Source organism: Mesoplodon bidens (genome assembly GCF_964165515.1).
Source record: "Mesoplodon bidens genome assembly, chromosome: 12".
Lineage (NCBI taxonomy): Eukaryota > Metazoa > Chordata > Mammalia > Artiodactyla > Ziphiidae > Mesoplodon > Mesoplodon bidens.
In genome coordinates this window covers 34,231,038-34,257,739 of record NC_138168.1, presented here as the reverse complement: position 1 = coordinate 34,257,739, position 26,702 = coordinate 34,231,038, and the positions used below count along the sequence as shown (strand labels likewise).

Sequence of the window (26,702 nt, the reverse complement as noted above, 5' to 3'; positions counted from 1 at the left end):
GATCCATCCTAGACTTTTTTAGAAAAAATGAATGTTATTTAAAAAGCAATAAGAATCAGCTTTATGCTGAATTCATAATAACCAGAAATAAGAAAAAAATTACACCTTCATACATTTTACACAAAGCTATCAAAGCAACTCAACATGAACATAAAAACAACAACAGAATATACAAGTACTGAAAATAAGGTCAAATGATTATCATTAGCAAATAAGAGTTTTGCTATCTAAAAAAAAATAAGAAAGGGTAAAAACTTAAAGAATAAGTTCTTTATGAGGATAAACTAATATTTCAAAAGACAATGATTTTCTTATATATCAGTCAATGTTAATTATAAAATGTAATATGAAAATAATAACCCTCCTTGGACACAAATATATAAAAATATTAAATTCCTCAAAAGAAATTTAATAAGAAGTATATAGAAATATGTATAGAAATAACATAAATTTAACTTAGAGACTTAAAATATTATGGATACAGATATAAAGTTCTGTTTTTAAAGAGTCAGTATTACAAACTTTCCAAATTAGAAATTCCAGTCAAAATTTCAGGGCCTCCCTGGTGGCGCAGTGGTTGAGAGTCCGCCTGCCGATGCAGGGGATACGGGTTCGTGCCCCGGTCTGGGAGGATCCCATATGCCGCGGAGCGGCTGGGCCCGTGAGCCATGGCCGCTGGGCCTGCGCATCCGGAGCCTGTGCTCCGCAACGGGAGAGGCCACAACAGTGAGAGGCCCGCATACCGCAAAAAGAAAAAAAAAAAAAAAAAAAAAAAAAAAATTTCAATAGATTTTTTGTAATGAAACTTGAAAAAAATGTTCCTAGTGTTTTAAGAAAAATAAATTAGATAAGGAAGGACTGAAAAAAACTATTTTCTGTGTTGTGTGTTAAAATATACAGTTGGCCCTCTCTATCTGCAGGTTCCAACCGCTGATCAAAATATTCGAAAAACAAATTCTAGGAAGTTCCAAAAAGCAAAACTTGAGTTTGCCGTGCACTGGCAACTATTTACATAGGAGTTACATTGTATTTACAACTATTTACATAGCATTTACATTGTATTAGGTATTATAAGTAATCAAGAGATGATTTAAAATATACGGGGAGATGTGTGTAGGCTATATGCAAATACTACATAATTTTATATAAAGAAATGAGCATCTCTGAATTTTGGTATCCAGGGGGTCCCTAACCAATTCTCCACAGATACTGAGGGACTACTGTACATAAATATAATAATTTAATATGGTGATGTTTATGAAGAAATAAATACTGCTATAGAATAGAAAACAAAATTTAATCAAAAATAATTAAAGAACACTTTACATTAAAAATGTGATACTTAAAATTACAGTAAACTGATAAATTTTCAGAAACTAGACTATAATTTAGGAAAAACTGTAAATTCAATTTACTTTTGTTTAACAATTTGAATATAGGCTTTAATATAGTATTTTAACCATAAAAATTCCACTTTTAAAAATGTATTTTAAGAATCAAAATACATTATAAGTTAAATATATATTTATTTCAGTGTTAATGGAAATGTAAGAAAATGGAATTAAAATACATGTATTGATTAAAATACATTCTTGCACATGAGATATTAGATAGCAGTTAAGCTACCTTGTAGAACAACACTTATACAGTGTAACATTGAATGAAAAAGTCAGGTTAAAAAGAAGACATGATTTCATTTTTCTAACTGGAGTGCTTGAATGATGGTCTTTATTTATTTTAATGATACATTAGATTCTGTATAATTAGCAACTATTTATGAAGAAGCAATAATTACATACTTTTATTTTTAAAAAAGCATTCCAACCAGGGTTAACCACTTACACCATATGTGATCTTGGGCAAATCAATTAACCTCACAGAGTCTCAGTTCCTTCAACTAATAATCTAAAAATAATAATAATAATAACTGTACTGCTTGTCTGTTATATGTAATAGTATTTGTGTATTACATATTGTGTTTTGAGGATTAATTAGTAGAAAATATCCTCCTATTTAATTCTATTAAGAAATATCTGGTGTGCAAAATGAGAACATTAAAAATGGGGGGTATGGAATATAGCACATGTTCTATAATCACTATAAATTTAAAAATTGTGAACCACTATGTGGTACACCTAAAATTTATATAATGTTGTAAATCAACTATACTTCAAAAAAAATAAAATAAAATGGTATAAAAATAAAATACGGGGATTATATAATATGAAAGTGATTTTTCTATGTTAACTAGACTATTATAAATTTTGGAAAAGTGGCCTGTATTAAGGTAAATAGAAGTGTGGGGGGTGTTCAAAAAAGCTCTATGGACTTTTCTGAGTTACTTCAAGACAAATTGCAAAATTCTTTTTATAAAAAATCTAAATAAACCTAATATCATTCAACATTGATATTAAAATCCAGACAAGGCATACAACTGAATTCAGGTGGGTGGGGCTGTTAGGAAGATAAATATATAGCTGTAAGCTTTATCAACTTCAAAAAGTTGAAAATCCTAGTATTAGAAAATCAAATAATGATAAATTTACACACTTACATAAGAACAGTTTGGTCTTAAAGTCACTGTTTCATAATGAGACCATTTCATAAACTTTGCCTGTGGATTTCATATCTATAAGATATACATATCTTCATCTGTGACATACATGTTAGAAAACAAATTGTTTAAGAAAGTGGTTTGTTTCTTAATTGCTTTTATGATGAACTGTGAATGTATGGAAAGTCACAAAGATTCCTTGATGGAACCAAAGTTTTTGAGGGTTGGCACAGATTGAGGATGAGAAGGAGTAAAGCAGTGGTCAATCTTACCCAAGAAGACATCATGGTTACTCTTAAAAGGCATTTTAAATACTAACATTTGTACTGACATTATCTGCCTATAGTTTCAATTCCTACAGAACTTTTTTCTAAATTATTTTATATCAGCTTTAAAAAAGTGCATATCGATAAGGTCAGTAAATTTTAATGAATAAGAATAAGAACTTTGCACCTGAGAGATTCTAGCTTTCCCTCACTGAGATAGCTGGCAATTTCTCTAAACACTAGGTTCTTCATTTGTAAGATGGGTAACATAAGAGACTTGCTACATATGGTTGTTTGTAGAATTAAATAAGATGATACTTGTTGAGCCGAAACTAAGCCTGGCACAGAAGAAACAGCAGTAATTGTTAAATATTTTTAGCAATATCAATATCAGTAATATTTATGTGACCTCCTTTAGTTCTATAACTGTTCCTGAAAAAGTGTGGTATAGTTTGGAAATAAATATTCTCTGTCTGTAAATCTTGTCAATAATTTAAATGTGAACTCTATAAGGAAAAGCCACTGTATTGATTAGTAGTTCTTCTTATTTCAGGGTTATTTTAAGTATCACATTAGACTTTGGTAGTAAAAGCTGCAAAGTACTAAGTAAGTGTAAAGTATTAGTTACAAATGAAAAACCTGAAAACTACAATAATATACAAATAAAATATTGTTTAATGAGTGTTTCAGATAAATAAATAGGTCAGAAACAAATTCTTCAAATTTCAAATGGTATTTAACTCAGATTAGAAGTAGAAAACTGAAAACAATGTTTGTGATCTAAAAAGATCACAAGTTTTAACAAGTTTATTATTATATAAATAGAGCCTCTTAAAATGTTTAGTAATAATTTTAATGTGTCATAGTATTTATTTTCTTTTTTAAATATATATATACATTCTTATTCAGATTTTTTTCCCATATAGGTTATTACAGAACATTGAGTAGAGTTCCCTGTGCTATACAGTAGGTCCTTGTTAGTTATCTATTTTCTACATGGTAGGGTGTATACATTAATCTCAGACTCCTAATTTATCACTTCCCCCCATGTTTCCCCTTTGGTAATCATAAGTTTGATTCCTAGATCTGTGAGTCTGTTCCTGTTTAGTTCAAATTAGTTCAAATTTTCAAACTATTTGCTTCTGTTACAGCAATTTTTCATATTATTTTTTCTACTACTACCAAACTCTCAAGAAAAAACCCATATAAACTCATCAAACAATGAAGCATTTTCTTTGGCTCTACTCCTGAAAACTCAAATCAGTTTCTTTGAACCATAACCTCTAAAGTCCTGAAATGTCTTGCAACACTTACATATTGAAAGTTTACAAGTAGTGGAAAAGATTAATCTATAAATATATGGCTTTCACATTATCCACATATTACTAACAAATATGAAAATGGAGCTTTGACAAAATTTTGACTACAAGTCAAATACATATAAATTTAACATATGTGTGAGACCCAGAATTGTAGCTATGAAGAATATATTATCATGTAAAATAAGTATCACATATATAGTGTTTAAGACTTTCTTAAACACAGCAGATAAAAATAGACAATTGATTCTACCACATAAATTATACGTGAATGCTGGATAAATTTAAACCTTTATGGAAACTTGGTAGATTGACTGCATAATAGTTAAAATTTTTCCTTCAAAAATACAATCTCTATAATGTAAAATAAAAGAAAAATAACATACATCCTACATATATAGCAAGCAAAGGGTTAGTCCTTTCATATATTGAAAGCAATTAATAGTCAATATAAAGTTTAATGCTCCAATAGTAAAACAAATATCAAGACAAGAGTAAGAAACTCTCAATGAAAATCATGGAAAAGTCATACTAACCAAAGCCATCTATAGATTAAATGCAGTCCCTATCAATATTCCAACGGGACTTTTTTATAAAACAAAAAGAAAAAAATCCTAGAATTTGTATGGATCCAAAAAAGACCCCAAATAGCCAAAGGATTCCTGAGAAAGATAAACAAAGCTGGATGCATCACACTTCCTGATTTCAAGCTATAGTAATCAAGACAGTATGGTACAGGCATAAAAACAGACACATACAGAGTACTGATACATGTATACATATAAATGAATCACTTTGTTGTACACAATATTGCTAACCAACTATACTCCAATATAAAATTAAAAGTTAAAAATATAAAAATAAGTGAAAACACACATACACACAAAACAGAGTATGAGCAGAGCTATACAGTAGGTCCTTATCAGTTATCCTTTTTTTTTTTTTTTTTTTTTTTGCGGTACGCGGGCCTCTCACTGTTGTGGCCTCTCCCGCTGCGGAGCACAGGCTCCGGATGCGCAGGCTCAGAGGCCATGGCTCACGGGCCCAGCTGCTCCGCAGCATGAGGAATCCTCCCAGACTGGGGCACGAACCCATGCCCCCTGCATCGGCAGGCGGACCCCCAACCACTGCACCACCAGGGAAGCCCTAGTTATCCATTTTATATATAGTAGTGTGTATATGTCAATCGCAGTCTCCCAATGTATCCCTTTCCCCCATCCCACTTTCCCCGCTGGTAACCTTATGTTTGTTTTCTACATCTGTGACTCTATTTCTGTTTTGTAAATAAGTTCATTTGTACCATATTTTTTAGATTCCACATATAAGCGATATCATATGGTATTTGTCTTTGCCTGACTTACTTCACTCAGTATGACAATCTCTAGGTCCATCCGTGTTGTTACAAGTGGCATTATTTCATTCTTTCTTATGGCTGAGTAATATTCCATTGTATATATGTACCACATCTTTATCCATTCCTCTATCAATGGACATTTAGGTTGCTTCCATGCCCTGGCTATTGTAAATAGTGCTGCAATGAACGTTGGGGTGGTTTTCTCAGGGTATATGCCCAGTAGTGGGATTGCAGGATCATATGGTAGCTCTATTTTTAGTTTTTGAAGGAACTTCCATACTGCTCTCCATAGTGGCTGTATCAACTTACATTCCCACCAACAGTGCAAGAGGGTTCCCTTTTCTCCAGACCCTTTCCAGCCTTATTGTTTGTATATTTTTTGATGATGGCCATTCTGATCTGTGTGAGATGATACCTCACTATAGTTTTCATTTGCATTTCTCTAATAATTAGTGATGTTGAGCATCTTTTCATGTGCTTTTTGGCCATCTGTATATCTTCTTTGGGGAAATGTCTATTTAGATTTTCTGCCCATTTTTTGACTGGGTTGTTTGGTTTTTTTTGATATAGAGCCTCATGAGCTTTTTGTATATTTTGGAGATTAATCCCTTGTCAGTTGCTTCATTTGCAAATATTTTCTCCCATTCTCTGAGTTGTCTTTTCACTTTTTTATGGTTTCCTTTGCTGTGCAAAAGCATTTAAGATAAATTAGGTCCCATTTGTTTATTTTTGGTTTTATTTTCATTACTCTAGGAAGTGGATCCAAAAAGATATTGCTGTGATTTATGTCAAAGAGTGTTCTGCCTATGTTTGCTTCTAAGAGTTTTATAGTGTCTGGCCTTACACTTAGGTCTTTAATCCATTTTGAGTTTACTTTTGTGTATGGTGTTAGGGAGTGTTCTAATTTCACTCTTTTACATGTAGCTGTCCAGTTTGCCCAGCCACACTTATTTAAGAGACGGTCTTTTCTCATTGTATGTATATTCTTGCTTGCTTTGTCATAGATTAGGTGACCACAGCTGCTTGGGTCTATCTTTGGACTTTCTAACCTGTTCCATTGACCTATATTTCTGTTCACTCTGTAATGACCTATATGGGGACAGAATCTTAAAAAACAATGGATATATGTATATGTATAACTGATTCATTTTGCTGTACAGCAGAAACTAACACAACACTATAAATCAACTCTACTCCAATAAAATTTTTTTAAAATATTTGTTAAAATATTTAAAACTTAGTGTTGATTATAAATATATGGGAAACTTTTAAAAATAAAGCTAATATTTATTTAGCACACTATAATTTAAAACAAACAAAACAAAACAAAACAAAAAAAACCAGACACACACACCAATTGAACAGAATCAACAGCCCAGAAATAAACCCATGAATGTATGACCAACTATTATTTGACAAGGGAGCCAAGAATACTCAATAGAGAAAAGACAGTCTCTTCAATAAGTGGTGCTGGGAAAATTGGGTACTCACAAATAAAGGAATGAAACTGGACTCCTATCTTTCACCACTCAGAAAAATTAACTCAAAATGGATTAAAGACTTAAATGTAAGACTGTAAAACATAAAACTCTTAAAAGAAAATATAGGGAATAAACCTCCTTGATGTACATAATATTTTTGAAAGAAATAATGACACTGATTATTGTCATTAATATGGTTCTATTTGGTGTTAAAAATGAAGAAACACACTTCATACATATGTTTGCATGAGCAAATAGAAAGCTACACCAGCTTGTTGACCTCAGTTTCTTTAGGAGAGGAGTTGGGGCAGATACACTTGGAAGAGACCCATGACCAGGTGGGTAATGACCATATTTTATTATACTTAGTACAAAGCAATATGTTAAATATCTTAAAGCATATTTTAAAAATTATCTTAATCCCATCTGGCAAGACATGTCAAGAGCCTTAAAAATGCTCATTTCTCTTGATGCAATAATTTCTCTATTAATAATTTTGCTTAAGAAATAATTATAGATGTTTCCAGGATTTATGTACAAGAATGTTAATTGCAGGATTACTTATAAGAGCAAAAATTTTGAGCTAATGTTCCATCAACAAGGAGCTAGCTAGATATATTAAATAAAATCTTATTTACACATACAAGTGTAAATAAGTTATTGATATATACAACTGTATAATATAAATATACAATATATTTCTATGTATATATATAATATATGATATACACATATATCTCTATGAAGATATTAAAAGCCATGTAGACATGTTTTAGAGAGAATATGAAATCCTTTGCTCTACATGCTACAAACATCTTCCCAGTTTGTCACTGCTTTCCATTCCTTTCGTGACACATTTACTATACTTTAACCTATATGAAAAGATACTAGAATAAACAACATCAAATTATTAACAGTGAGCCAGTAGATATATTTCCCATGGTTTTAGTTTCAGATTGATGTTTATATATCCTACAAACCCTCCATCCTGAAAACATGTTACATTTATAAAAAAGAAATACATTATTAAAAAATAAAGTTTTAGGTTTATTTTGTGTAATATGTTGTATTTATTTAAACAGTTGCAAAGAAAAATTCTACATTGACTATAATAGCATATATGTAGACCTAAAATATATACTGTTCAGGAAGTCATGCTTCTCAGAATACTGTAACATAGGATAAGAGATTACATTTATTATTTTTTAGCTAGAAAGTGGAAATAAAATTTGTTAATGATTTGAGCCCTGAACATATATCTGAAAGTTATTAATTGATATTTTCTTTTCTTGATGTATCACTAAGACATATCACATACAAATGTTAGAGTAGACAGGAATAAAGATGCAGACGTAGAGAATGGACTTGATGACACGGGGAGGGGGAAGGGTAAGCTGGGACGAAGTGAGAGAGTGGCATGGACATATACACACTACCAAATGTAAAAGAGATAGCTAGTGGGAAGCAGCCGCATAGCACAGGGAGATTAGCTTGGTGCTTTGTGACCACCTAGAGGGGTGGGATAGGGAGGGTGGGAGGGAGATGCAAGAGGGAGGAGATATGGGGATATATGTATATGTATAGCTGATTCACTTTGTTATACAGCAGAAACTAACACACCATTGTAAAGCAATTTTACTCCAATAAAGATGTTAAAAAATAAACAAATAAAATAAAATCTAAAAAAAAATTTAGAGTATATATAATATTTTCAGAAATTCTAGATTGTTAAAGGTGCAATTATTATTAAACACTTTTCAATATTGGTTCTCTCCAACATAATTAAACTTCAATGGATAGATTTTCTTTAAAATACTTTAATTTCTTGTATTTGTTTTACTTTTATGCACATTTCCTTATAAAATAAGTTGGAACAGGAGGGGTTTGTTTGGTTTGGTTTGGTTGCTCTTTCATATAAGTAGTTTGAAAATAATTCTGAAATGAAACTTTCACTGTGGTCAAGTTATTCCTATTTTCTTTCCACAGCACCAGCCATGAAAAAAAATCCACCGCTATTTTAACAATCATATTAAAGAGTAAAAAGACCTTTTCAAAAGGTGAGAGATTGCCTTTGGTACTGTTAGTTAAATGTCATATTTTCCTCAAGAACTAAGAGTCACCTTTATTAATATAGTTGACTACAGTGGCATCTGATTCTGAATTTAGAAAGCCACTAAGTTTTTCATATTTCCTATATAGATAATCTGGCTTGCATATCAAACATGGAAGCTGCCACACTTTTTGCTCTTGACTCCATTAATTTCAAACTTAGTTTAAGACTAATTATAATAGAATTCTTGTGGTTAGAAGTGAAACCCAGCTCTAAACTGTTTAATATAGAAACAGAATTTTATAAAGTTATGAGATATCTCACTGAACCCAAATGTAACAATGGGACGGGGCCTGAAGAAAAACTAGATATGAGCAATTTTCTTCTCTGCTTCTCTCTGAGGTTCTGGTTTATTTTTCTTTCTTTCTGTCATTGCTTCTTAATCTCTGGTCCACAGGCCAGGACATATGGTCATATGACTGTTCCTAACAGTCCAGACCCCCAATGAAAGCATGACATTCTTGGCCCCAAGTTCTAAATCTCCAGGATAGGGACTCAGTGTTCCATATCTGGCAAATTGCCCACCACAAACCTGTCAACTGAAGTCACCTGGTTATAAGGTTGATCCTGCTGCTGCAATATGGATGGCAGGACTGGGGAAGACACGGACTTAGAAAAAATGGGAAGTTGATAGTCGAAGAAAGTAATAGATATCCATTGTACTAGGGCCCTACCTAGTCTATTCTTTACAGAGGCATACCTCATTTTATTGAACTTGTTAAATATTGCATTTTTTACAAATTGAAGGTTTGTGTCGACACTGCAACAAGCAAGTCTATTGGTGCCATTTTTCCAGCAGCACTGGCTTACTTCCTGTCTTTATGTCACATTTGGTAATTCTAGCAATATTTCAAACTTTATCATTATTATTAAATTTGTTATGGTGATCTGTGATCAGTGATCTTTGACGTTACTATTGAAATTGTTTGGGGGCACCATGAACCCCGCCCACACAAGATGACAAACTTAATCAATAACTGTTGAGTATGTTCTGACTGCACCACCAAGCAGCTGTTCCCCTGTCTCTCTCCCTCTCCTTGGGCATCCCTATTACATGAGACAGGATAATATTGATATTAGGCCAATTAATCACCCTACAATGACCCCTAAGTATTCAAGTAAAAGGAAGTATCACACAGCACTCACTTTAAAAACAAAAGCTAGAAATGATTAAGCTTAGTGAGGAAAGGGTATCAAAAGCCAAGAAAGGCCTAAATCTAGGCTTCTTGCACCAAACAGTTAGCCAAGTTTTGAATACAAAAGAAAAGTTCTTAGAGGAAATTAAAAGTGCTACTCCAGTGACCACACAAATGAAAAAGTGAAACAGACTTGCTGATATGGAGAAAGTTTTAATGGTCTGGTTAGAAAAATCAAACTAACCACAACATTCCCCTAAGCCAAAGCCAAATCCAGAGCAAAGCCCTAACTCTCTTCAATTCTATGAGGGCTGAAAGAGGTAAGGAAGCTGCAGAAGGAAAGTTTGAAGCCAGCAAAGTTTGGTTCATGAGGTTTAAGGAAAGAAGCCATTTCTACAAGATAAAAGTACAAGTGCTGACATAGAAGTTGCAACAAGTTATTCAGAAGATCTAACTAAGATAAGTTCATGAAGGTGGCTACACTAAACAAGAGATTTTCAATGTAAATGAACCAGCCTTATGTTGGAAGAATATACTATCTAGGACATTCATAGCTAGAGAAATCTCAATGGCTGGCTTCAAAACTTCAAAGGACAGGTTGACTCTTTTGTTAGGGGCTATTGCAACTGGTGACTTGAAGTTGAAGCCAGTACTCATATACCATTCCAAAACATCCTAGGGCCCTTAAGAATTATGCTATGTCTACTCTGCCTGTGCTCTACAAATGGAACAACAAAGCCTGGATAACAACACATCTATTTACAACATGGTTTACTGAATATTTTAAACCCACTGTTGAGACCTACTGCTCAGAAATAAAGATTCATTTCAAAACACACTGTCACTGACAATGTACCTGGGTCACCCAAGAGCTCTGATGGAGACACACAATGATATTCATGTTGTTTTCATGCCTGCTAACACAACATCCAATCTGAAGCCCATGGATCAAAGAGTAATTTGGACTTTCAAGTCTTATTATTTAAGAAATACATTCCATAAGGCTGTAGTTGCCATAGATAGTTATTCCTCTAATGGATTTGGGAAACATAAATTGAAAACACTCTGGAAAATACTCACCATTAAGAACGTTTGTGATTCAAGGGAAGAGGTCAAAATATAGACATTAATAGGAATTTGGAAGAAGTTGATACCAACCTCATGAATGACTTCGAAGGGTTCAAGATTTCCTCAGCTGTGGTGAAAATAGTAAGAGAACTAGAATTAGAAGTGGAGCTTGAAGATGCGACTGAATTGCTGCAATATCATGATAAACTTGAATAGATGAGGAGTTTCTTCTTATGGCTAAGCAAAGAAAGTGGTTTCTCGAGATGAAATCTACTCCTGGTGAAGATGTTGTGATGATTGCTGAAATGAAAACAAAGGACAAAGGATTTAGAATATTACATAAACTTAGCGGATAAAGCAGCAGCAGAGTTTGAGAGGATTGACTCCAATCTTGAAAGAAGTTCTATTATGGGTAAAATGTTATCTGCAGCATTGCATGCTGCGGAGAAGTCATTTGTGAAAGGCAGAGTCAGCAAACTTCATTGTTGTCTTATTATAAGAAATGTCCACGGCCACCCCAGCCTTCAGCAACCACCACCCTGATCAGTGAGCAGCCATCAACATCGACGCAAGACCCTCCACCAGCAAAGAGATAACTTGCTGAAGATTCAGATGATGATTAGCATTTTTTAGCAATGTTTAAATTAAGGTATGTAAATTGTTTTTAGATATAATTCTATTGCACTCTTAATAGACTACAGTATAGTGTAAATATAACTTTTACATGCACTGGGAAACCAAAACAAAAATTGTGTGAGTTGCCTTATTTTGATATTTACTTTATTGCAGTGGTCTGGAACCGAACCCACAATATTTCTGAGGTACGACTGTACTAGACTGGATTCTCCCTAAACTACAGACATTCACTTTGGATCAGATGGAAGTAGAACACTTTGATTCATTAATCTCATGAGAAGTAGCCAGGACATGGAAGCAACCTAAGTGTCCATCAACAGATGAATGGATAAAGATGTGGCACATATATACAATGGAATATTACTGAGCCATAAAAAGAAACGAAATTGAGTTATTTGTAGTGAGGTGGATGGACCTAGAGTCTGTCATACAGAGTGAAGTAAGTCAGAAAGAGAAAAACAAATACCGTATGCTAACACATATATATGGAATCTAAGAAAAACAAAAAACAAAAAAAGGTCATGAAGAGCGTAGCGGTAAGATGGGAATAAAGACACAGACTTACTAGAGAATGGACTTGGGGATATGAGGATATCCCCAAGGATATGGGGAGGGGGAAGGGTAAGCTGGGACAAAGTGAGAGAGTGGCATGGATATATATACACTAACAAACGAAATATAGATAGCTAGTGGGAAGCAGCCGCATAGCACAGGGAGATCAGCTCGGTGGTTTGTGACCACCTAGAGGGGTGGGATAGGGAGGGTGGGAGGGAGGGAGATGCAAGAGGGAAGAGATATGGGAACATATGTATATGTATAACTGATTTACTTTGTTTTAAAGCAGAAACTAACACACCATTGTAAAGCAATTATACTCCAATAAAGATGTTAAAAAAGTTACTTTTAATTTCTATAAAATATATTAATTCTAGTCAGTTTCTTTACTCTTTCTCCAGTGCCAATTATGCCCGTCCATGCCTCATTCAATCTCTCTTCCTTGCTAGTCACCCCTGGTATGTGGTACAACCAAAGATAAATCGTTATCACAAGTGATACTATCATCTGAAACTCTCTCTTAAGCCCTAAAATATCCTGGGTTCCTTATCATCAAAACCTTTGGCTAGGTTATTTATGTGGTAGAGCTAAGCGAAAAGAGTTCACCTTATATGTCCTCCAAGTTACAAAACACATAACCAAATTTACAGCATCACTAACCCATCTATCACATAAGTGAAGGTGATTTTGAGTCTTATATGTTCCCACATTTCTAATTCACAAAATGACAACTCTAGTGTGTCACTGAAGAGAAGGATATAATCAAGAAGAATTAGATTTTGGAACCTACTACCACCTACTGCCACATCCACATACCCTAGGACATCGGTATGCTATTCACAAGTTTATTTCAGAGGCTCAGAGTTACAGATTTCAATTCCAGTTCCGCTGTGTAATGTAATCTTGGCCAAGTTACTTAACCTTTCTGAACCAATAATCTTATCTACAAAAAGAGACTTGTTATATCTACCTCAAAGTGTTGTAGAGATTAAATAGGATAATGTATACAATGCTACAAGTGTAGTTTGTCTTGTTAATAAATACTAGTTTTCATAGCATTCAACCCAATAACATTCTAGGACCAGAAGCTCAGGCTGCCCCTGGAATGACAGATGCAGCCAGGCTAACTGGCGGGATGCAGAAAGTCAGCCTCCATGAGATCTGTTTCATACTTGGAAGAGTTAGCATCATCTCTCTTGTCCTGAAGAAGCTGCTGATTATCACAACCTCCCTTCCCTTTACCCTATATTCTGTCTTGAGGCATGTTGGCATAACTTCAGAGCTGAGGTTTGAGGGACCTCAGCTCTGTAGTTATGGTTGCCTATCAGATCATTAAAGGTGATAAAAATTAGGACAACAAAAAGATCCTAAAACAGTAAGCCAAAATGATGATACATGATAATGGTAGAAGTATAAATGCTTTATTTAATTTTTCTGTTTTCCAAACTTTCTTCATGTGATTCTATTACTTTCAGGATGAAAAATGTATTTTATTTACACTTGAAATAACCATAAAAAAACCCCAGTAGTTTTAAAGATTTGTTATTATAATAGCGTTTAAATTAGAAAAAAACTATCAAAAGCCTAAATGCCCATCTAAAGAACTGGATAAAATATGTGTTGGTAGCATCATCAAATAAATTATTATGCAAATTTTTGAAAGTGACAATATGGATTTACATTCATTTAAATAAGAAGAAATTCTTAAAAATAGATTATGTATCAGTGTGATACAATAAAAAAGGTACATGATATAAATGGGAAGACCTAAAAAAGTTTGTAATATGTATGATTAAGTCAAATAATGCTATTAACAATTTGAAAATTAAAAAAAAACGGTGAACTTTGGCCTCATGTCTGCCTTAATCCTTCCTTCTTTTTGGTACCAGCGAACCCTTCTTTTTGGTACCGGTGAACACAACACGGCTGCTGCCTCACCTCCCACCTCTTTTTTCAATCCACCTTGTCTTAATGACTATGATTTCAGCTCACCCCCAATCCAGACTGCTTCAGCACCTGGTCTCTGACCTCAGATGCTCCAGCAGAACATTGCCTACCTATATTTCTGCTTCTACCTGCCTGAAGGTATCCCAGACTTACCTGCCTTCCTGACTCAGTCCCAGGCATGTCCTGCTGGAGAAGTGCTGGCCAGAGCCTTCCCCCTAGGCACACTCAGCACACCTGGTAGCATGCACTCTGCTTTTAAAGTTTTTATTATTATTATTATTGTTGCCACGTTTTAGTTGCATGGTGCAAGTTCATCGATTCAGTTTCTTAATTATTTAGATGAAATATATCTCTGTTATAACATTATACCAATTTTGTTTTTCTAAAGTATTCTTTATCATGCCTTAGTTTCTCAAGAAATAATATTATAATCAGATTAATCTGTTCCTTCCCTTTTATAAAAAGTGCCTTTTTCTTGTAGTGTTTGCAGAAGATACATTTATGGCATTAGAACTACTCTGTTTCTTTATTTCAAATTAAATGATATTCCTGAGACTGAATAAATCTTAAATCTTCATTAATAAGCACTACTGATGTTAAAATACACATATGGACATATAATAAAAAACATACTTTATAAAGCTGACAATGACTCTGGTTTCTCTTACTCTGTAACTCTGTAAAGAACTTAGTTTTGTTATCTATGTCCCCTAGTTGACTTTGCAATGACAGAGCACACCCGGGCCCTTATTGCTACTCTTGAATCTGCTGGGATAAGCAAATTAAAGCTGCCCTTGAAGGACTTCCTGAGCATCCTTGATATTGGGGTATATTCCACTTCTTCTCTATGAACCTGCCTATATATAAGGGTGAGAGGCTTTAACTCTGCAACACCCTGTATGGCAAGGGAGCCATCCTTTTCTTCTCTATGAAGTCTTAGTCAATGCAAAACTGCATTAAAACTTGCTTGTGCTTTATCAGTGTTCTTTTGTCTCAGTAAAGTTTCATTTACCTGGAGGGGAAAAGAAAAAAGTGTCTGTCTCCAATTATGAAACTGACCCCTCATTTGGCATACAAAGACTGAAGTCTAAATTTCAAAAATTGGGAAATTTGATGCGAATTTGTTGTATGAGGAGGAGAATATGACAGATAGAGTCCTGAATGTTTTATATAATTTGTTTCACTAAAATTCCACAATAAGCCTGTGGGGAAAGCATTATTATATCCATTTCACAAATAATATCATATGATAGGTGAGAAGGAAAGATGGAATTTGAACCCCAGGCTGTTGACTCAAGAATTTATACCCTTTCCAACCACTATTCTCCCTGTAGTTACATACAGGAATTTGCTTTCAGATTTCCTTCATATTTTGCACCTATTCTAGGAGACTGAACTCCTTTCCTTTATTTGAATTTGACTTGTCAAATCAGTCAGTTAACTTCAGGTACTCAGTGGATGCTATCATAGGCTAACTGAGGATCAGACTCCATTGGTAAACATATCACCTGATCATCTCCACTATCACCATAATGAGAATGACCACTCTTTGAGCACCTACTGTGTGATAACATTTTATCATGAAATTAGCATACACTGTTTTATTTAATCCTCAAAGTAATTCCCAAATCGGGAATTGTAAACCACAGATTACTACTTGTATCAGTCAGGGTTCTCCAGAAAAACAGAGCCAATAGGATAAAGAGAGAGAGAGAAAGGGAGAGAGAGAGAGAGATTACATAGAATTAGCTCACGGCAATGTTGGAGTTAGCAAATCCATAGGGCAAACAGGCAGGCTAGAAACTGATGTGTGATTTTTATATAACAGTCCTGAGGCAGAATTCCTGCTACAGGAAACCTCAGTTTTTTACACTTAAGGACTTCAGCTAGTTGGATGAGGCCCAGGCCCACCACCCACATTATCAAGGGTAATTTCCTTTACCTAAAATCAACTGATTTACAGAAAAAAAATGTCATATAAATTTGTTTAAAATTAAACTCAGACTTAAACAATAAATAAATAAATAATCAACTGATTGTAGAAGTTAATCACATGTACAAAGTGCCCTCAGAACAACATCTAGACTAATGGTTGGCCAAACACCTGGATACCATAGCCTAACCAAGCTGACACATATAATTAACAATCACACTACCCTTTCTTAGATAATGCCCCACTTTTCTTAATAACATGCTATAAGTGAGGCCACACTCACCCCTTTAATTCTCCTGTAGGCCAGTTAGCTTTAGCATCCTACCACCTTTACCCTACCTAAATTACCATCCCTCAAATTCTGTCTCACATCTAAATGTCACCTCTGAAATCTGTTTCTATCAATCACCGCCTGCTTTTGGTCACATGATTAACTGATTGCTCTAGCACTAGCAAGTTAACAATAGGCAAAGTGTTCATAGCTTTAATTAGTGTACCAAAACCAACTCCCTAAACCAAGTCTAGATCTCCTGTAAGCCAGATAATCCAAGCAAGCCAAAATCTATTACTTCTACAGGGTTTCCTGAAAGCCATTTGATGTTTCAACAGCAAAACATCATTTGCCCTCAGCAAAATCTTTCAGCTATAGTGTTCTGTTCAAACAGCAAAATGTAAGAGGCATCATTATTTCTCAGGAAACAGAAATCAGTAGGTTAAGTGACTTGCCTAAGTTCAAAGTGCTAGCGTGTGAGATATGGGAGATCTAGAACCCTAATCCATTTACTCAGCATATATCACTTGAATGCCGATTATATTTCAGGCTCTGGGATCCAGCAACAGAGAAAACATACAGACCACCTGTCCTTGCAGAGTTTAAATTCTAGAAAGTATAGTTAGCAAACAAATAAATAGATAATACTGGGGTGTCAGATAATAATAAGTGTTTATGAAGAAAAATAAAGCAGATAGCAATTAGGATATATGATTTGGGGGTGAGAATTGCAATACAAAATAAGGTAGTCAGGAAGACCTCACTGAGAAGGTGGCATTTGATCAGAGCCCAAAAGACATGAGTGAGCAAGCTCAATGGAAATATCGAGAAAGAGGGTGTCTGTCATACAGAGGCAAGTTCCTGGCATAGAAGCTGCCTAGTGTGTTTGAGAACCACAGTGGAAGCATTACAGAATGGTGCCAACTTAATTTATGCTAATCTGTCATTACCATCTTTAGATGTCTTTGCCATAGAATTCTGTTTGGCATAGCTATGTGGAAAGTCAAATATGCTTTATAAAATGAAAGTTATGAAATCTACAATTATTATTTTATCTATTATATTTATACTTACTTGTCATGATATGAATTTATCCTTCACTCATTAACGGTACTGCAAATTAACTGAAGTGACTGGCAACTAAGTACACGAAGCATTAATTTGGCTTCTTAGCAAAGGGAAAGAGTGATTGTGGTCTCTCTAAATTCCTGTCCTTTTAGGGACTAATTTAGGCTTGTAGTACTTTGTTTAAGATGTATTAAGACTTTCAGAAAATCATTGTTTAAAAACCCCTTAAGAGAAATTACTTTTTATAATGCGAAACAAAATTGAAGAAAAATTTGCATATTAAAATTACAGTATCTGACTATATCTACATTACTAGGGTTTCTTGTTTTGTAGATAGGTTTTCAAGACACATTAATCAACATTAACTGTGTCTATTAAAGAGGGTCATTTATATCATCTTATGAGTCTTACATGATGATCATTCTTCTAAAATCTGTATCCATTTAATGGTATTTGAGCAATTTTAAAATGGTGATAGTAGAGAGTCCAGTCTAATTGCCTAGAGTCAAGTTGAATGTAATATGTAATATGTTTTACCAACAAAATCTGTGGTTATTACTTATAAGACATACCAGTTACCAGGTAAATTCAGCACCTATAGTATCATGCTTACTGCTATCTAAGTCATATAAATATAGCAAGTGAATGTTCAGGTCTACAGCAGTTTGCAGCACATTTCTCATACATTTCATTTTGCTAATATTTCATTTAAATCACTTCCAAGAAAATAAGTAAGGTGTCTATTCTCTATTTCTTCCTTTTCAGTTAAGCCAAATGTGCAAACACCACATATGGAAGAACAGGAATTCCACTGACAAAAAGGAAACCAACTCCATAAACAGAAGTATTCAAACAGAAGCTTCTTAAACTGGGATTTTATTTTTTTTAAATCTAAATTTTGTTAAAGTACTCCTTAAGGTTATTCACATATTTTCCAATAAAAACTACGACGGAGCTGCTGCAAGCACAATAACAATAAATAGCAGAAAGAAACTTCTAAGAATCCTATTGGTCCTGCAGCCCCCTGCCAGAGTCCAACACAATAGCAGATACTTAGGCTGAGAATGGCTCCACTGGAGCAGCACTAATACATTTGACACAGCTTCCACCCCGTCATTATGCAGAGGAGCCTGTGCTTATCCCTTTGTAAACTGGAGACTCTTTTAACCAGGAATCCCAGGATGAAACAGAACCATTTTCCTCACGGCAAAACAAATCCTTCTCCAGTGAATTTTGTTATTGTTTATTGTTACACTGTTTTATCAGCACTAAACTGTATGAAAGCTTCAATTAGTTCTTGATGAATGATCCCATAAAAGCATGTAGTTTCATTTCCCCTGCCACCAGATATATCACTGACTGTTATTAAATGAAATATAATTGGGATAAGATTCAGGAAACTTAGAGAAGCTATAGTGCTCTCAGTTCAGCCTAAAATGGTTAGTCATCAGTGTAGCTAAATCACACTCGACTCACTGTACATATAAATTCCCATTGCTTGATCCTGGAGAGAATGTAGAGGCACTAGATACAGTCGAATGCACAATCTCTGTCCTTCACTGAAGATAAAGGCCTATGGTGAGGTGCTGAGTTCAGTGCTGGGTCAAAGAGTTGTTATCTCCACAGAGGAGCAAAAGGAATCTGTATCAATCAGACTTTTGCATGATGGAATATACTCATGTTATATGTTCCATAGGACCTACTGCATTGTTCCAGCAATAGGTGGAAGCCATCAGTTTTCCTCTTTCTCCTTAGTAGAGAAACCCTAATTTTTAGCTAGGCATATTGATACATAGAGTAAAAGGCTAACTTCTCTGCCTCCTTTTTATGTGACCATGTTGCAGCCAACAAAATGTAGAATTGGGGTATAAGACTTCTGAGAAATCTCATTAAAGGGAGCCGACTCAGCTAGGGGCAGACTTTATAAAAAATCTTTCTACCTTTCTTCCCTCTTCTGGCCTTTAATGCAGAAATGAAAACTGGAGCTTCAGCAACTATATTGGATCATGATGTGACCTTAAGATGAAAATCATGTAGGAGAATATTAGTACAGGAAAATAGAAGCCTGCGTGCCTGAAGACATTCTGGAGCTACCATCTGAGCCTTGAACTGCTATCCTAGGTCTTAATTAATGTATGATACACTACTCTTTTGACTGAAACCCTATTATAGGCAACAGAACCTAACTGTAACTGAGAGATCTGTGGATACTTAACATATTTTTAAATAACTAAACAACACCACTACCTGTTGGTCACCCTGTGAGGCATTTTAATGCATTGTGACATTTCATCTTGAAAACAAACCTATAAATTAGGTACTTATGTTATCTCCATTTTACAGATGAGAAAACTAAATCACAAAGCCATCCAGCACATAGCCTAGTTGGTGGTGAGGGGTTAAGGGAGAGGAGAGGGACTAGAATTCATGCACTCAATGTTTCTTTCTTTAATGCAATGAGTAAGTACGTTTGTACTTACATCCTGTGTTAGAGACTGCTCTACATGCTTGGGAAAAAGAAATGAACAAAACAAGGATTCCTGTCCTCATGGACCAAATATTCTAAGACAGTCTCAAGAGTTCTGAACTGTAATCTTGAAGAGAGGTTTACAAAGTATGGTCGGCAAACCCCTTGAGAATCCAAGATCTAGTGGATATACAAGATCAAAACAGTTGTCATAATAATACTAAGACTTTACTTGATTTTTTTTACTGTGTTCACAATTACACTGATGGTACAAAAGCAATGGTGGATAAAACCGCTGGCAGTTTGCACCAAACCACTAGTAGTCATAGTATTTCTCACCACCACAGATCCACAGTTAATAACTAAATTAATTAAATAATTTCCCTTAAGGATGTCCTCGGTGAAACAGTAAAAATGTGTAATTTCACTAAATCTTGAAACTTGAGTACACATCATTTTAATATTCCACGTGATGAAATGGGAAGCATACAAAATACACTTCTGCTGTATACTGAAGTATGATGGTGATCTGGAGGAAAAGCACTTGTGCAACTGAATCACAAGTTGAACTAGCCAGTCTATCATGAAATATCATTTTACTTGAAAGAATTAATAACAAACTACGGTTATTCAGACATGAATATTTGGCAGGTATTTTATCAAAAATGACTGAAGTAAATCTGTCAGAAGAAACCAGCAGAATTTGCTGCCAGTGATAAAATTTGAACCTCACAATACTTAAGATTTTTCTGAGGAAATTGGTGGTGATGTTGACAAATGTGATGTTTTGATATTTGGAAGATATGCATAATTCTGTGAACTAATATTTTCTGAATGACCAATGTATATGTTACATACATGCATGGGTAAAATTAGGCACCGGTAAAAGACCCATTCAGAGTGCATAATAAACTAGCAGATTTTAATGTAACAAAGTATCAAAAGTATATTGATATGATGTCAGATTTCACACACTAATCTTCAAAAGAACCACTTGCTGAGTTTTGGTGTAGTATCAAAGAATACATACGATTTTATGTGATGACAACTAGATATCTGCATGAGGCCATATTTTCTTCACGTACTTCAATCATAAGAATGAATTGCAGCAGATGAAGATACAGATATAAGAATTGACTACTGTCTATTAAATTAGACATTAAAGAGATTTGCAAAAGTATAAAATAATGTCATTCTTCTCCCTTAGTTCTTTTTGTTTGGGAGTTATTTTTCATAAAAATGTTGTTTATGTTAGCATGTAATGGGTTTAGTATTGTTATTTTAAATGAATTGTTTTAAAATATTTAAAGTTTTTTCCTGGTTTTAATTTTTAACAGTAGACACAGATATAACCCAAGATCTTATTTTAATGGTGAGCAATTTAATTTGAAACAGAAAACTGGGATTATTCAGTTTATTTTATTTCTATGGGACTCATAGCATCTCACATGTGCTTCCCTTAAATTTTCCATTAAGCCAGAAAGACTCAATAGCAGAAGAAGTTTGTTGGTGTAAATTTTGTGACCTGACTAGGATCACAAAAAGATGCCAGATTCCTCTTATTTGGAATAAGAAAATTAAAGTTCAAAAGCATGTGACTTTTGACATTGCAATTAAGCCAACAAGGGGGAGCCTGCAGAACAGACGGAGATGTCTGTGGTTAATTATTCTAAATGTCGCAACTGTTGTTTTCTCTAAATTCCTAAGAATCAGAATGCTTGCTACAACCTTTTAAAAACTGAATAAAGGAGGATTACCTTATGATTTCTGATTCTATCATTTTCTTCAGCAAAAAACATATTTTCTACAACCAAACCAAGGCCTCCACTTAGCAACTGAGTTAGATATAGCATCATATACTATTCAAGCATCTCCTTAAAATTAAGATGATGTCAGTCATCTAAACTTCAATTTTTATATATTTAATATAAGGATACTAAGATTTGTTCCTTAGGGTTGTTGTGAGATTGAAAAGAGATAACAAGCTTGAAACCACCCCAAACTCCCCAAAAATCATGTGCTTAAATACTTTGGATTTCATTTGATACTTTCATTTTTTTGGCCTTATTAGTTCCTCTAATAATAAAATAGCTCTCATCCAGTATTGTGGCCATAAAAACATGCTTTTGAGATCTCTCACAACTGCGACTAAGGATAATTGACCTTTGGCCTTGGCGCCCATCTCAGGCGCAGTGTTTGCAGTGAAGCTGTGGCTTCCCACAGGCTGCTCCCACTCAATGGCTGACAAGGCAACAATACTAAGACGGCCTGTTCCTGGGAAAATCACAATTCTCAGTATTCTAACCAGAAGTGTTGAGAGTTAAAAAAATCAAGTTGCACAAAATTATAGAGCTAAAGAGCTGAGAATGTTTAACTGAATTTGTTACTAGGTGGAAGGCTATCTTGAAATATGGAACTACAAAGATTTGTGAAATGGCTTTGGTTGATTATGAATAAGATACAGAAAGTAAAACGTGATATCAGTTAACCCAAAACATTTGTAATCACAATTTCAATTCAGAAAATCAAATCCATTCTATTTTTTGTATGGTATCTTCTAACCATATGTACATTTTAACTGGTAATATAAATCGTTATCATATATTATACTGAGTTCTAGTCTATCATATATTCAAGTTTTACAGACAGACAGACACACACACATATTTTAGTCCTCATTCAAATACAGAATGGAGTCACCACCTTGGGAAAACAAGTAACTGAAGGAGAGAAAAGAGGATTAAACTAACACACTTCCTGCTCTTGACCCCCATAATCTTAATTTTAATATATTCTGAATCAGCTTTTCATATCTTTTTAGAACTAGAATACTAGAAATAGAATTCAAATTATATTTTCTGTTATAAACATACTTAGACTATATGTCTAATAATAAAAAGTAAACATATAAGTAATAGTAAAACAGTAAATGATAAAAAGCAAATATTACTTTAAACATTTTCTGTACTCTGCCCTAACATCTACGCATTTCAGTAGCTTTTCTTAGACATTAAATTTATTTGTAATCATAATACCAGTTTATATCCAAAACTCATAACCCAAACAAATTTCAAATTTAGACAAAAAATATATTCTTCAGTTACATATAAACTTCTGGAGTGGAAAACAGTGGCAATTATATAATTGGCAATGTTGATGACCATGGTGATTACAGCTTAGCACTCATTACTTTTCACAGTTTCTCTAATATTAACGCAGTCTCACAACAGCTCTATCAGGTAAGGGAAGTAGATAAACCTTTCTTCCTAAAGAGAAAAGCATAGCAGTTCAGGTGATTTATTTGTTATCAAATAAATTGTTCTGATTTGTAGCCTCCTCCTCTAGATCACAAATAACATGCAGTGAGGGAAAACTGCCCTTACACAATTCAAATCCACAGGGTCTGTTCACCATTCATTTTTTACTTTACCAGATCCTTGTATTAGAGTTAAAGGAATATAGACACTAAGCTTTTGAGACCAATCTTATTTTCTTGATAACTAGATCTTACCATATTTTACTTATCAGTTAAAAGGGTTCAAGTCAAATGGGAACATTTAAAAAGTAAATTGCATGTAAATATGTCAATTATTCCCAACTTGGTCTATAGATTCAGTGCAGTCTCATCCCAGCAAGTTATTTTGTGAATATCAACAAACTGATCTTAAATTGTATACAGAAAAGCAAAAGACCCATAAAAGCCAACACAATATTGAAGGTGGAGGACTGACAGTCTATACTTCAAAAGTTACAATAAAGCTACATTAATCAAGACAGTGTGGTTTTGGCAGAAGGATAGACAAATAGATCAGTGGAACAGAACAGAAAGCCCAGAAATAGATCCACATAAACACAGTCAACTAAACTTTGACAAAGAAATAAAGATAATTCAAGGGTGTAAAGATATTTTTTTCATTAAATGAGGCTGGAATAATTAGACATCTATATGCAAAAACAAAAAAAAATCTGGACACAGAACTTAACATTATTCAAAAAAATTTACTCATACAGAGTGAAGTAAGTCAGAAAGAGAAAAGCAAATACCATAAGCTAACACATATATATGTGGAATCTAAAAAAAAAAAAGAAAAAGAAAATGGTCAGAAGAACCTAGGAGCAAGACAGGAATAAAGATGCAGACCTACTAGAGAATGGACTTGAGGATACGGGGAGGGGGAAGGGTAAGCTGGGACAAAGTGAGAGAGTGGCATGGACATATATACACTACCAAACGTAAAATAGATAGCTAGTGGAAAGCAGCTGCATAGCACAGGGAGATCAGCTCGGTGCTTTGTGACCACCTAGAGGGGTGGGATAGGGAGGGTGGGAGGGAGGGAGACGCAAGAGGGAAGAGATATGGAAACATATGTATATGTATAACTGATTAACTTTGTCATAGAGCAGAAACTGACACACCACTGTAAAGCAATTATACTCTAATAAAGATGTTAAAAACATTTTTTAAAAAGAGTAAAAAAAAAAAAAAAACTAACTCAAAATGTATCATGGACCTAAGTGTAAAATGCAAAACTATAAAACTCCTAGAAAATAGCACAAAAGAAAATCTAGATGACCTTAGGTATGGTAATGACTTTTTACTTACAACACCAAAGGCATGATCCATGGAAGAAAGAATTGACAAGCTGGACTTCATTAACATTAAAAATTTCTGCTCTGCAAAAACACTGTCAAGAGAATTAAAAAAAAAAAAAAAAGCCAAAGATTAGGAGAAAACATTTGCAAAAGACATTTCTGATAAAGGACTGTTTTTAAAAATATACAAAAATCTCTTTAAATTCAACAATAAGAAAACAAACAACCCAGTTAAAAAGTGGGACAGGAGGACGAGGGGAAGATGGCGGAAGAGTAAGACGACGCGGAGATAACCTTCCTCCCCACAGACACACCAGAAATACATCTACATGTGGAACAACTCCTGTAGAACACCTACTGAACGCTGGCAGAAGACCTCAGACCTCCCAAAAGGCAAGAAAGTCCCCACGTACCTGGGTAGGGCAAAATAAAAAAGAATAAAGAGAGACAAAAGGATAGGGATGGGACCTGCACCAGTGGGAGGGAGCTGTGAAGGAGGAAAGGTTTCCACACACTAGGAAGCCCCTTCTCGGGCGGAGACTGTGGGTGGCAGAGGGGGGAAGCTTCGGAGCCGCGGAGGAGAGCAAAGCAACAGTGGTACGGAGGGCAGAGCGGAGAGATTCCCGCACAGAGGATCAGTGCCGACCAGCACTCACCAGCCGGAGAGGCTTGTCTGCTCGCCCACCGGGGAGGGCGGGGCTGGGAGCTGAGGCTCGGGCTTCGGTCGGAGCGCAGGGAGAGGACTGGGGTTGGTGGCGTGAACACAGCCTGAAGGGGTTACTGCACCACGTCTAGCCGGGAGGGAGTCCGGGGAAAAGTCTGGACCTGCCGAAGAGGCAAGAGACTTCTTCCTTCTTTGTTTCCTGGTGCGCGAGGAGAGGGGATTAAGAGCGCTGCTTAAAGGAGCTTCAGAGACGGGCGCGAGCCGCGGCTAAAAGCGCGGACCCCAGAGAAGGGCATGAGACGCTAAGGCTACTGCTGCCGCCACCAAGAAGCCTGTGTGCGAGCACAGCTCACCATCCACACCTCCCTTCTGGAGAACCTGTGCAGCCCGCCACTGCCAGGGTCCCTGGACCCAGGGACAACTTCTCCGGGAGAACGCACGGCGCGCCTCAGGCTGGTGCAACGTCACGCCGGCGTCTGCGCCTCAGGCTCCACCCACACTCCGTACCCCTCCCTCCCCATGGCCTGAGAGAGCCAGAAGCAGCTGCTCCTTTAACCGCGTCCTGTCTGAGCGAAGAACAGACGCCCTCCGGCGACCTACACACAGAGACGGGGCCAAATCCAAAGCTGAGCCCCAGGAGCTGTGAGAACAAAGAAGAGAAAGGGAATTCTCTCCCAGCACCCTCAGAAGCAGCGGATTAAAGCTCCACAATCAACTTGATGTACCCTGCATCTGTGGAATACATGAATAGACAACGAATCATCCCAAATTGAGGTGGTGGACTTTGAGAGCAAGATTTATGATTTTTTCCCCTTTTCCTCTTCTTGTGTGTATGTGTATGCTTCTGTGTGAGATTTTGTCTGTATAGCTTTGCTTCCACCATTTGTCCTAGGGTTCTATCCGTCCGTTTTTCGTTTGTTTTTATCTTAAAAAAATTTTTTTCTTAATATTTTTTTATTTTAATAACTTTATTTTATTTTATCTTACTTTATTTTATTTTACTTTATCTTCTTTCTTTCTTTCCCTTCCTTCCCTTCTTCCTTCCTTCCTCCCTCCCTCCCTCCCTTCTTTCTTTCTTTCTTTTCTACTTTTTCTCCATTTTACTCTGAGCCATGTGGATGAAAGGCTCTTGGTGCTGCAGCCAGGAGTCACTGCTGTGCCTCTGAGGAGGGAGAGCCAACTTCAGGACACTGGTCCACAAGAGACCTCCCAGCTCCACATAATATCAAACGGCGAAAATCTCCCAGAGATCTCCATCTCAACACCAGCACCCAGCTTCA

The 26,702-nt window shown here is 35.3% G+C and overlaps 1 protein-coding gene across 3 annotated transcripts in view; it reads right to left on the bottom strand.

The window, feature by feature from the left end:
• The window catches only part of LOC308625846 (uncharacterized protein), an 805,208-nt gene that overhangs the window by 267,746 nt on the left and 510,760 nt on the right, over positions 1-26,702 (bottom strand). For all 3 annotated transcript variants that reach the window (XM_081250421.1, XM_081250422.1, XM_081250423.1), the window contains exon 9: positions 11,379-11,588. In XM_081250421.1, the coding sequence (XP_081106547.1) occupies positions 11,401-11,588 (188 nt within the window). In that variant the 3' untranslated portion in view covers positions 11,379-11,400. The remainder of the gene's footprint in view (positions 1-11,378; positions 11,589-26,702) is intronic.